The sequence below is a fragment of the Haemaphysalis longicornis genome, unplaced genomic scaffold, assembly GCF_048455015.1.
Source record: "Haemaphysalis longicornis isolate Haplotype H1 unplaced genomic scaffold, Haemaphysalis longicornis Haplotype H1 scaffold_4, whole genome shotgun sequence".
Classification (NCBI taxonomy): domain Eukaryota; kingdom Metazoa; phylum Arthropoda; class Arachnida; order Ixodida; family Ixodidae; genus Haemaphysalis; species Haemaphysalis longicornis.
In genome coordinates this window covers 109,730,005-109,742,625 of record NW_027526361.1, presented here as the reverse complement: position 1 = coordinate 109,742,625, position 12,621 = coordinate 109,730,005, and the positions used below count along the sequence as shown (strand labels likewise).

At 48.3% G+C, this 12,621-nt stretch overlaps 2 protein-coding genes and 11 non-coding genes across 13 annotated transcripts in view; 1 reads left to right on the top strand and 12 right to left on the bottom strand.

The window, feature by feature from the left end:
* Window positions 1–12,621, top strand: part of Smog (G-protein coupled receptor 158 smog) — a 394,223-nt gene that overhangs the window by 310,273 nt on the left and 71,329 nt on the right. The window lies entirely within an intron of this gene.
* On the bottom strand, window positions 156–226 carry Trnag-ccc (transfer RNA glycine (anticodon CCC)). Its single transcript has one exon. It is a non-coding gene; the product is annotated as a tRNA-Gly (tRNA).
* Trnag-ccc (transfer RNA glycine (anticodon CCC)) lies at window positions 444–514 on the bottom strand. The gene has a single exon. It is a non-coding gene; the product is annotated as a tRNA-Gly (tRNA).
* Window positions 732–802, bottom strand: Trnag-ccc (transfer RNA glycine (anticodon CCC)). Its single transcript has one exon. It is a non-coding gene; the product is annotated as a tRNA-Gly (tRNA).
* On the bottom strand, window positions 1,020–1,090 carry Trnag-ccc (transfer RNA glycine (anticodon CCC)). The gene has a single exon. It is a non-coding gene; the product is annotated as a tRNA-Gly (tRNA).
* Trnag-ccc (transfer RNA glycine (anticodon CCC)) lies at window positions 1,308–1,378 on the bottom strand. The gene has a single exon. It is a non-coding gene; the product is annotated as a tRNA-Gly (tRNA).
* On the bottom strand, window positions 1,594–1,664 carry Trnag-ccc (transfer RNA glycine (anticodon CCC)). The gene has a single exon. It is a non-coding gene; the product is annotated as a tRNA-Gly (tRNA).
* Window positions 1,882–1,952, bottom strand: Trnag-ccc (transfer RNA glycine (anticodon CCC)). The gene has a single exon. It is a non-coding gene; the product is annotated as a tRNA-Gly (tRNA).
* On the bottom strand, window positions 2,170–2,240 carry Trnag-ccc (transfer RNA glycine (anticodon CCC)). Its single transcript has one exon. It is a non-coding gene; the product is annotated as a tRNA-Gly (tRNA).
* On the bottom strand, window positions 6,354–7,583 carry LOC144178818 (uncharacterized). The gene has a single exon (XM_077706941.1). The coding sequence runs from the start codon at window positions 7,581–7,583 to the stop codon at window positions 6,354–6,356; it is 1,230 nt and encodes a 409-aa protein (XP_077563067.1).
* Window positions 9,072–9,142, bottom strand: Trnag-ccc (transfer RNA glycine (anticodon CCC)). The gene has a single exon. It is a non-coding gene; the product is annotated as a tRNA-Gly (tRNA).
* Trnag-ccc (transfer RNA glycine (anticodon CCC)) lies at window positions 9,360–9,430 on the bottom strand. Its single transcript has one exon. It is a non-coding gene; the product is annotated as a tRNA-Gly (tRNA).
* On the bottom strand, window positions 9,648–9,718 carry Trnag-ccc (transfer RNA glycine (anticodon CCC)). The gene has a single exon. It is a non-coding gene; the product is annotated as a tRNA-Gly (tRNA).

Here is a 12,621-nt window from a genome sequence, read left to right as displayed (position 1 = left end):
CAGTTACGGTGACGATTGAGTGGAGGGCGGGGTACGCAGAGTGAAGACAAGCAGTTTTCATGTTGTAGACATGGTTGCCACTGCAACGTTAATAATACTGGCTTGCTCAAATAAAAACTAAATTCACCCAGAAAAGGCTGTAGAGAAAAAAATAGTGCGCCGCCCGGGAATCGAACCCGGGTCGCAAGAATGGGAATCTTGCATGATACCTCTACACCAGCGGCGCGGCTGGAATGGTGCAAATCTATGTTCCCTTTATGCATTTATGGCATATGACTGGAAAGAGGGCAGTTACTGTGACGATTGAGTGGAGGGCGGGGTACGCAGAGTGAAGACAAGCAGTTTTCATGTTGTAGACATGGTTGCCACTGCAACGTTAATAATACTGGCTTACTCAAATAAAAAATAAATTCACCCAGAAAAGGCTGTAGAGAAAAAAATAGTGCGCCGCCCGGGAATCGAACCCGCGTCGCAAGAATGGGAATCTTGCATGATACCTCTACACCAGCGGCGCGGCTGGAATGGTGCAAATCTATGTTCCCTTTATGCATTTATGGCATATGACTGGGAAGAGGGCAGTTACTGTGACGATTGAGTGGAGGGCGGGGTACGCAGAGTGAAGACAAGCAGTTTTCATGTTGTAGACATGGTTGCCACTGCAACGTTAATAATACTGGCTTACTCAAATAAAAAATAAATTCACCCAGAAAAGGCTGTAGAGAAAAAAATAGTGCGCCGCCAGGGAATCGAACCCGGGTCGCAAGAATGGGAATCCTGCATGATACCTCTACACCAGCGGCGCGGCTGGAATGGTGCAAATCTATGTTCCCTTTATGCATTTATGGCATATGACTGGGAAGAGGGCAGTTACTGTGACGATTGAGTGGAGGGCGGGGTACGCAGAGTGAAGACAAGCAGTTTTCATGTTGTAGACATGGTTGCCACTGCAACGTTAATAATACTGGCTTGCTCAAATAAAAACTAAATTCACCCAGAAAAGGCTGTAGAGAAAAAAATAGTGCGCCGCCCGGGAATCGAACCCGCGTCGCAAGAATGGGAATCTTGCATGATACCTCTACACCAGCGGCGCGGCTGGAATGGTGCAAATCTATGTTCCCTTTATGCATTTATGGCATATGACTGGGAAGAGGGCAGTTACTGTGACGATTGAGTGGAGGGCGGGGTATGCAGAGTGAAGACATCCAGTTTTCATGTTGTAGACATGGTTGCCACTGCAACGTTAATAATACTGGCTTGCTCAAATAAAAACTAAATTCACCCAGAAAAGGCTGTAGAGAAAAAAATAGTGCGCCGCCCGGGAATCGAACCCGCGTCGCAAGAATGGGAATCTTGCATGATACCTCTACACCAGCGGCGCGGCTGGAATGGTGCAAATCTATGTTCCCTTTATGCATTTATGGCATGACTGGGAAGAGGGCAGTTACTGTGACGATTGAGTGGAGGGCGGGGTACGCAGAGTGAAGACAAGCAGTTTTCATGTTGTAGACATGGTTGCCACTGCAACGTTAATAATACTGGCTTGCTCAAATAAAAACTAAATTCACCCAGAAAAGGCTGTAGAGAAAAAAATAGTGCGCCGCCCGGGAATCGAACCCGCGTCGCAAGAATGGGAATCTTGCATGATACCTCTACACCAGCGGCGCGGCTGGAATGGTGCAAATCTATGTTCCCTTTATGCATTTATGGCATATGACTGGGAAGAGGGCAGTTACTGTGACGATTGAGTGGAGGGCGGGGTACGCAGAGTGAAGACAAGCAGTTTTCATGTTGTAGACATGGTTGCCACTGCAACGTTAATAATACTGGCTTGCTCAAATAAAAACTAAATTCACCCAGAAAAGGCTGTAGAGAAAAAAATAGTGCGCCGCCCGGGAATCGAACCCGCGTCGCAAGAATGGGAATCTTGCACGATACCTCTACACCAGCGGCGCGGCTGGAATGGTGCAAATCTATGTTCCCTTTATGCATTTATGGCATATGACTGGGAAGAGGGCAGTTACTGTGACGATTGAGTGGAGGGCGGGGTACGCAGAGTGAAGACAAGCAGTTTTCATGTTGTAGACATGGTTGCCACTGCAACGTTAATAATACTGGCTTGCTCAAATAAAAACTAAATTCACCCAGAAAAGGCTGTAGAGAAAAAAATAGTGCGCCGCCCGGGAATCGAACCCGCGTCGCAAGAATGGGAATCTTGCATGATACCTCTACACCAGCGGCGCGGCTGGAATGGTGCAAATCTATGTTCCCTTTATGCATTTATGGCATATGACTGGGAAGAGGGCAGTTACTGTGACGATTGAGTGGAGGGCGGGGTACGCAGAGTGAAGACAACCAGTTTTCATGTTGTAGACATGGTTGCCACTGCAACGTTAATAATACTGGCTTACTCAAATAAAAAATAAATTCACCCACAAAAGGCTGTAGAGAAAAAAATAGTGCGCCGCCCGGGAATCGAACCCGGGTCGCAAGAATGGGAATCTTGCATGATACACTCTTAGGCAAAAAGGACTAAAAGTTCGTCCTTTCGGGGACTAACGGCCTCTGCCACAATCATTAGTCCCTTTGGGGACTAACTGCGAGGGGACGAACGGTTAGTCCCCCACCCGGATGGTCCGTTCCGATACTCCCCAAGGACGAACTGCGCAGAGTGCAGAAAAAAAGAAAAAAAAAATGCAGCACCGCCAGGGATCGAACCCCTGACGCCCAGAATCACACACAAGGAACCCGACGCGCTATCCGCTAGACCACGCCGCTTTTTTTTTTTTTTTTTTTTCCTTTATTGCCTGGTTTTGACAACACACAAAACATTACAGATCATCACAATAAAACACTCAACTCAGGAAAAATGGGGCTGCCAGCGAATAACGGGCTGGCGTTGTCATTAAAAATGCCTGATCTTTGTCAGCTGCTCCATTTCTGGCAGCCATGCCGGGAATAACTCCCGAGACTTAATAATTTCGACAAAGCGACCAACACTCTCTTTGAAATACTGTAGTGCAAAACGGGCATCGACATCATTATACAGTCTTGCTGTGCGCGAGCGCCATATGCTATGGAGGCCCAGTACCATTACTAAATCATAAGGCACTCCAGCCTCATTGTCCACTGCAAGAAATCGTATACCGTGAGGGTTTAACGGGAAGTCTTTTCGTAATGTCCTTTGTAGAACATCCCATAAATACACCCCCTCACAACAATGCAAAAACACGTGGTCGATTGTCTCTGGTAATTTACATCTAAAACAGTCTGTCCCCCATGGTACAAATAGCCCCCTCTGTTCCATAAATGTTCTTACTAATAATGTACCTGTATGCAGCCTAAAGAAAAAAGACTTGACCCCTGGCTGAATTTGCATCTTTTTCACCCTCTTAAGGACGTCCTTGCCTGGGCCTCCAGAGTACATAGCTCTGTACATTGGCACAGGGAACACGGTATCCACAATATCGTTATACAGGTTTTTCCTTTTTACCGTACTTAAGTATTCTTTTGAAAACCGCGCGTTCAAAAAATTTACACTTCCAACGACTTCTTTGAAAAAACCAAAAATGCCTCCATGCATATGCCCAGTGGTTACAACAAAGTCAGGCAGAAGCCTGCCCAACCTTACCTGACATACTGTCCTCAGAAAGGGGTCCCTTACATCCCTTACAAACAGAAATCTATTTACAAGCTGTCGCACAAATAAGTGCGCCAATCCCAGACCCCCATCTTTGATTCGCCTGAACAGGTTGGTGCGGCTGCACCTCTCCCAATTCGAGGCCCACACGAAAACAGCAAGGACCCGATGCAGCTTTTGCACATTTGTACGCGAACAGTGCAGCACTTGCATCACGTACCACAGTTTACTAACGAAAAATAGGTTGCACACTGTTGCCCTAGCAAAGGTTGACAAACACGCCCCCCTCCACTTGTCTGCCTTTGCTCGAGTCTCCTGTGCTAGTTCGTGCCAATACGGCTCACTATCTTTATAAAACTGTAGCGGGGCTCCCAGGTACTTTACGGGTGTTGTTACCCAGCTTACGTTGGCGAAAGTGTCAGGGGTTGATTGCCATTCTCCATGCCAGAACCCCAGGCACTTTCCCCAATTTACAAGGCTCCCTGTCATTGTACTAAACTGTTTTGTTATCTCAACTACTTTACTGATACTGTCTTTGTTCTCACAGAATACCGCAATGTCGTCTGCATAAGCCAATACTTTTACCTCGGCCTCATGCACTCGGAACCCTCGAATTTCGACGTCTGTGAGGATACGTAAACACAATGTTTCAATATAAATGCAGAACAAAAGTGGACTGAGGGGGCAGCCCTGGCGTACAGAGCGTTGCACGTTAATGGGCGCTCCCAATGCTTTGTTCACAACTAACCGCGTGGTGCAATTCCGGTACGCCAATGCTACCCCCTCTTTGATAACAGAACCGACGTTGATATAGTCCAAAATAGAGAACAATACTTCGTGTGATACACAATCGAAGGCCTTTTCAAGGTCTAGCTGAAGCACAGCGACTCCTACATGCATGGCATCGGAACACTCAAGCACACACCTTGCCTTATGTATATTGGTGCAAATGGACCTTCCCCGTATGCCGCAAGTCTGATGAGGACCGACTATTTTATGTATCACTCCCTGGAGCCTACTTGCTAGTATCTTCATAAATATTTTATAGTCCACGTTCGTAAGTGAAATGGGCCTATAAGACGTAACCTGCTTAAGTTTTCCTACATCTTCTGTTTTAGGAATTAACACCGTGTGAGCAGTTCCGTAAGAAGGTGGCAGTGATTTCAACTTAAACGATTCATTAAAAACAACAGCTAATACCGGTGATAGTTCACTCTTAAATTCCTTGTAAAACGCCGCAGTCAAACCATCAGGGCCTGGCGATTTGCCTGGGTTTAAATTGTCAATGGCGTCTTCACCTTCCTTCAATGCTATTGGTTGTTGTAGCCACTCCTTCGTTTCGTCGTCAAGCTTAGGCATGTTGCTGAGGAATTCTTTCTTGAAGCTTTCAACATCGGCAGAGCGAAAGGCAAAAAGCGACTGATAGTGCTCAAAAAAGGCACGCTCGATGTGCTTGCTATCCCCTGAAGTTTCGCCGTTCCATTCAATCTCGGTTATATGATTACGACGAGCATGCGCTTTCTCGAGCCCCAAGGCCCGCTTTGTAGGTCTTTCCCCCGCTATCGCCTGGACCGCTCTTGCTCGTACAAGCGCTCCGTGATAGCGCTCTTCGTCGATTATTTCTAGCTTTTGTTTTGTTTGCCTGATATCGTCTTTGTACATGCCCGGCTGTTTGCCCTCTTGCTCTGTCAGTGTTTTTAGCAATTCTCGGAGCAACGTTTCCTTTTCATTTTGTTCGAACCTTATGCAGCTGGCCCGTTCGATCGCTTTAATTTTTGACGCTTCTTTTGTTAGTTCCCACATTTCCAAGATATTATTTTGGCTGGCCTGTTCGATTTTGCTAATTTGGCCCTTTACTATGTTGCTGAAATTTTCGTCTTTTAAGATCTTTTCATTTAACTTCCATAATTCCCATATAAAATTGTTCCGCCGTTTTTTGTGCCCTATTTTGCACGCGACCAGACAATGATCGCTGAAAGACAATGGCAAAACACTGTAATTGCTGCACATTGCGACCGTTTCCAAGGATACGTAAATCCGGTCCAGTCGGGCGTGGCTAGCGCCTTGAAAGTGCGTGTATTGCACACTTCTTGCGCCCTCCAAACATTCGGCAACATCCTCCAGACCGAATTCCACAATATGCTCAGACAACAAATCAGTGCTGACGTCCTTGAACGGCCTTTTACTTGTCTTGTCGCGTGCCGTTAACACGCAATTGAAATCCCCTAATAGTATTATTTGCCGATCAGTGGTAAGGTGCTGCCTAATACTAACAAAAAAGTCGGCACGTTCGTCCCCAGAATTGGGGGCATAAATGCACAAAACGCGCCACTCGACACTGCGAAAGGAGTAATCGCACACCACTAATCGGCCTGACAAGCAGGACGTCACGGTTTGGACAGCTAAGCCCGGTAGCTTTCGCACAAAAAGCACGCAACCCGCCGAAGTGCCGACTGCGTGACTAACACACGCGAAGTACCTCGACGTGAAACGCCGCACCATGCTCTCAGTCTCTGCCTCCCCCTGCACCTTCGTTTCCTGAACCGCCAACACATCAACGTCATGCTCGGTTAACAGCCGGTACACTTGGCTCTGTTTTCTTTTCCCAGCCAATCCCCTGACGTTGAGTGTAGCTACGTTAAGGGCGAGGTCGTCAGACAGTTTCGTTCAATGAGAGGCGGAGAGCATGGCGCTTACCTTTCGCGTCTTGAGCTGGCTACGCGCTACCGCCCGCTGCTGCGCTGTCCCTTGCGTTGAGCTGTTGGGGGGGCGTTTCCGGGGGTTTCCTTTCGGGCGGTATGGTGGGCTTGGGTCTGAACGACGGGCGCCGTATCTGCGTTGTTTTCGCAGGCGGCTCCTCGCTGTTCTTCTTACCCACGTTGTCGTTCTCGTCAGCAGCGTCAACGTGGGGGCGTTTGGCTGACCCTGCCGAAGCCGCTGCTCCGTCGGTGTCCATCTTCTCTGGGTGTTGCCCCACCAGTGCAGCGGGGGGCTCGGGTGTCGAGCCCTTTTGGTCACGCTCACCCAAGACCTCCTCTGGTGGTGCCGTTGTTGCTGGGGTGGCCTCGGGGGTTTTCACTTCCTGGGTGAGGCAGGCTTCCCTTGGGGTCACGGTGGTATTTTCGGAGGGCTCGCCACCACCAGCGCCTTCGGCTGCTTCCTCTGCCTCGATGGCGTCCATAAGGTGGTCGGTAGCACCCTCGCTGTCAGCGGGTCCCGTCACTGACGCGTACGAGGGCACGCACTGCGTCTCGACGTGACCAAAACGCCGACACTTGGAACAACGGGGCACCTTGCAGTCCCGCCGCACATGGCCCTGGCCGTTGCAGCGAAGGCACTGCATGGGGCGTCCCGGTGCCACGACGAGGGCGAGCTCCCCTGCAACCTTTATCTGGTGCGGCAGGTTGTCAACCTTGAGGCCTCTTTTCAACTTCAGCAGCACCGTCCTCGTCGTAGAACCCTTGTCGGTGACGCCCTGGACGCGCCACCGCTCCCGGTTCACCTCGGTCACTTTGCCGTACGACGCAAAGGCAGCCCGGATGTCGTCGTCGGCGACGCCATGAAGCAGCCAGTGCAGCTTCAGTCTGACCTGTTGATCTTGCGGGTCGATGACGACGCAGCGCCGGCCCTTTACTTGAAGTTCCGTGACCGCGAGCATCTTCTTCGTTGCTTCGGCGCTGCTGAACGTTACTGCCCACACATGGTTTATCTGGTATGCCCCCAAGGCGACAACCTCGGGGAGCAGACCAGTCCGTGCGAGCGCATCCCGAAAATCTTCGACCTTAAAAGGTCTGGCCTTCACGTCGCCGTGCAAAAACACCGTGTTTAAAACGATGCGTCCGGTGGGCAGTTGCGGCAGAATAATCTGGTACTCCTCGTTATCGCTTCTGTTTGGCCTGTTTCCGCGGCTCGGCTGAGCCGCTATCGCCGCTCCGCTGGAGCTCATGATTCTGCGTCCGCACGCTTCGGTGGCCGGAAGTAGAATGCTAGACCACGCCGCCAGATGGTTCGTGCAGCAGATAATATTCAAGTGTACAGCGTGTAGTTCTGTGCATAACGCAACAGATCCATTGCAACTGGTGCCCGAATTTCTATCTGTGCAAGCGAACGTTACCGCATTTTGCGCCTTGCGCTTAGCGCTTCGCTAGGTTTAAGGACTATTTCTCAGTTCGATTCGAAGTAGAGCCTCACAACCATAGTTTTTTCGTAAATAACAATCAACTCGTCGTCGCCTAGTTGAGATAGGTAGCTGGGCGATCGGACGACTCATTTGTTTCCGCACAGCTTAGCGCAAGCTAAGTGCTTTCTTAGTGTTCGATACATATGTTAAGTGCTCTATGTAACGTATGTGAAAGGTGTCGTCTGTGTGAGTGTCAGAATAAGGAAACATGCCATATTTTCCTGCATCGGCGAAAGTGAATTCGGTGTTGCTTAGCCTGAATTCTTCAAATTCGCGTCGCTAGACGATTGCGACAGTGAAATGCAAGCGGGTTTTACAGCAGTTGCAGCATTGTCATAGCTTTGGTGCCCAAGGCAATTATATACCGAGTGTAAAAGATAACTTCGAGACGCTTACCTGTAGCGAGCATTTTCGTTTTGCAGTTGTCATGAGCAACATGCGTTTTTTCTAGTCTGTTAAACATATACATATTCATTACGCTCAGGAATCCACTTTTGCTATTGTCACTAATTTTTGAGTTACTGTTAAGGCGCTTGAAAGCTTTCATTGGTCGTTATTATCTCGCACGAATCGTATGCAACACAGCGTATCAACATAACCTCGCCGAGAAGCGTATGACAATCGCGCTTCGCCGCTCCTTGCCATTACCCGCCGCTCTACTAACCCTGGGCGATTTTCTTATAACGAACATCAATATTTTCTCCCGTGGCACCATCTAAAGCACCCACTGACTGCAATGGCTTGTGTTTTGGAAATATAAAACTGTTAGCAGACATATGCGCGAAAGGGCAACGACGACGCCATTAGGGGATTAACGACGCAGCAAAGAGACTAACTGCATGCGTTTCGTCTTCCCGTTACTCCTTATAGATCGGCGGGGACGAACAGTTAGTCCGAATTTACGCACACGGCACGTACTGTGCCGCAGATACTCCCCTTGAAGATGAACGGTCGCCCGCGAAGACTAACGGCTGTATTTTAGTCCCTATTTTAGTCCTTTTTGCCTAAGAGTGTACCTCTACACCAGCGGCGCGGCTGGAATGGTGCAAATCTATGTTCCCTTTATGCATTTATGGCATATGACTGGGAAGAGGGCAGTTACTGTGACGATTGAGTGGAGGGCGGGGTACGCAGAGTGAAGACAAGCAGTTTTCATGTTGTAGACATGGTTGCCACTGCAACGTTAATAATACTGGCTTGCTCAAATAAAAACTAAATTCACCCAGAAAAGGAAGGCTGTAGAGAAAAAAATAGTGCGCCGCCCGGGAATCGAACCCGCGTCGCAAGAATGGGAATCTTGCATGATACCTCTACACCAGCGGCGCGGCTGGAATGGTGCAAATCTATGTTCCCTTTATGCATTTATGGCATATGACTGGGAAGAGGGCAGTTACTGTGACGATTGAGTGGAGGGCGGGGTACGCAGAGTGAAGACAAGCAGTTTTCATGTTGTAGACATGGTTGCCACTGCAACGTTAATAATACTGGCTTGCTCAAATAAAAACTAAATTCACCCAGAAAAGGCTGTAGAGAAAAAAATAGTGCGCCGCCCGGGAATCGAACCCGGGTCGCAAGAATGGGAATCTTGCATGATACCTCTACACCAGCGGCGCGGCTGGAATGGTGCAAATCTATGTTCCCTTTATGCATTTATGGCATATGACTGGGAAGAGGGCAGTTACGGTGACGATTGAGTGGAGGGCGGGGTACGCAGAGTGAAGACAAGCAGTTTTCATGTTGTAGACATGGTTGCCACTGCAACGTTAATAATACTGGCTTGCTCAAATAAAAACTAAATTCACCCAGAAAAGGCTGTAGAGAAAAAAATAGTGCGCCGCCCGGGAATCGAACCCGGGTCGCAAGAATGGGAATCTTGCATGATACCTCTACACCAGCGGCGCGGCAGGAGTGGTGCAAATCTATGTTCCCTTTATGCATTTATGGCATATGACTGGGAAGAGGGCAGTTACGGTGACGATTGAGTGGAGGGCGGGGTACGCAGAGTGAAGACAAGCAGTTTTCATGTTGTAGACATGGTTGCCACTGCAACGTTAATAATACTGGCTTGCTCAAATAAAAAATAAATTCACCCAGAAAAGGCTGTAGAGAAAAAAATAGTGCGCCGCCCGGGAATCGAACCCGGGTCGCAAGAATGTGAATCTTGCATGATACCTCTACTTTTTTTTTCTTTATTGCCGGTTTTGGACATCAACTAAAACAAAAAGGCATGAACAACAAGGGTAAAACCGCTAACGCTATGGTCGCTAGCGTTGCTCAAATTAAAAGCGCGGCATGTTCAATACTTTTTCCACCTCCAAAATCCAGTCCGGTACACACGGCTGGACCTTCCACACTTCTACTATCCGTCTGACGTTCTCGCAGAAGTACTGCCTCGCTGGCCTGGCATCGATAGCACTGTTGCGGAAAGCCATGCGAGACCTCCATATGCCGTGCAAGACCAAAAGCATTAACAAATCATAAGGTACACCATTAGCGTCTTCTACACACAGGAACCGTATACCGTGACAATCAAGAGGGAAATCCTTTTTCAGGGTACGCTGTAGCACGTCCCAAAGAAAGACCGCGTCCCAGCAATCCAGGAACACATGTTCAATTGTTTCGGGCTTCTTACACAGGGTACAGTCCACACCCCACGGGACAAATAGGCCCTTCTCCTGCATCCACGTTTTCACAGGTAAAACACCGGTGTGCAATTTAAAGAAAAAGGATTTGACACCAGGTGGAACCGCCATTGCTTTGACCCGTTTCAGTACATCTTGGCCAGTTCCTGCACGGTACAACGTTCTATACAGTGGAACTGGCAAACAAACATCAAGGAGATCTCTATACAACTTTTTCTTCTGTACATTGCACAAGTATCCCATGGAAAATCATGCGCACAAAAATTGAGCCGCTTGGACAACTTCACGCAAATAACCATGAATACCGCCGGCTAATGGTTGGGTTGAACTAACAACATACTGTGGTAAGACCCTGCCCAAGCGTACCTGAATAACAGTGCGTAAGAAAGGATCTTGCACCTCGCGCAGAAAAAAAAGGCGGTTTACAACTTGACGCAGAAAAAGATCTGCCAGTGACAGACCCCCGGAGCGGACGCGTCGAAACAAGTTCGTGCGACTCGTCCGCTCCCAAGTAGACCCCCAAATAAATACGGCAAACACGCGGTGCAGCTTTTGCACATTTGCTCGCGCACAGTGGAGCACTTGCATCACGTACCACACTTTAGCCGCGAAAAACAAATTACACGCTGTCGCGCGAGCGAACATTGACAGCATTTTCCCTTTCCCTTCCCACTTTTCCGCCCTATCGCGTAGCTCTGTCACCTGCCTTCGCCAGTAAGGATCGCTATCGCGGTAGTTTTCTAGTGGCACACCGAGATACTTCGGAGGCGTCTGTTCCCAGCTTATACCTTCGTATATGCTTGGTGTCGCAACCCAGTTACCATGCCACAGGCCCAAGCATTTTTTCCAGTTGACAGAGCTTCCGGTACAATAACAGAATCTTTTAAGTATCTTAACGGCCTCCCCTATGCTGCTTCTGTCTTTAAAAAAAAAGAGCGATGTCATCGGCGTACGCAAGCACGCGCACTTCGCATGACTGCAACCGAAAACCGCGTATACTGACACTGTTCTTAATGCTCAAACAAAATGATTCTATAAATAAACAGAAAAGTAAGGGCGAAAGAGGACACCCTTGACGTACCGAACGTGACACTTTTACTGGAGTGCTGAGTGCCTTGTTTATAACAAGACTTGTGGTGCACCCCTTATACGACATACGCACTCCATCAGTAATAACCTTTCCAACGTTGACGTGCTCTAGAATAGCAAGCAACAGTTCATGTGAGACCTGGTCAAAAGCTTTTTCCAGGTCGATCTGAAGGAGGGCCACAGCGGACTGCATGCAATCGCAGCATTCTAAAATGCTTCGAGTTACATGGATGTTGGTTGTAATTGAGCGACCTTTAATTCCACAGGTTTGGTGTTGCCCTACCATGTCTTTCATCACAGTCTGTAGTCTTTTAGCGAGTACCTTCATTAATATCTTGTAGTCTACATTTGTTAAAGTTATGGGTCTATACGCGTTTACGCTCATCAACTCCTTTGCATCCTCCGTTTTTGGGATGAGCACAGTATGAGATTTCGAAAAGGATGGGGGCAAAGTTCTAAGTTCGTAGGCCTCTGCATATAATGCACAAAGGATGGGGCTGAGTTCATCTACGAAAGCCTTGTAAAAGGCTCCACACAAACCATCAGGGCCTGGGGTTTTACCCGGAGTTAGCTCAGAAATCGCTTGCTTTACCTCATCGATTGAAATAGAGGCCTCAAGATATGTCCTCATGTCATCTTCTACAACAGGCAGTAACGTCATGAAATCCTCCTTAAAAACATTCGGGTCTATGGGATGACGTGCAAACAAGTTATTATAGAACTCGAAAAACGCGCGCTTAATTACTTGCTGGTCCTTAGACACCGCACCCTTATATTCAATATCAGTTATCATGTTTCTGTTTGCATATCGTTTCTCCGAACTGATGGCCCTCTTCGCATGATACCTCTACACCAGCGGCGCGGCTGGAATGGTGCAAATCTATGTTCCCTTTATGCATTTATGGCATATGACTGGGAAGAGGGCAGTTACTGTGACGATTGAGTGGAGGGCGGGGTACGCAGAGTGAAGACAAGCAGTTTTCATGTTGTAGACATGGTTGCCACTGCAACGTTAATAATACTGGCTTGCTCAAATAAAAAATAAATTCACCCAGAAAAGGCTGCAGAGAAAA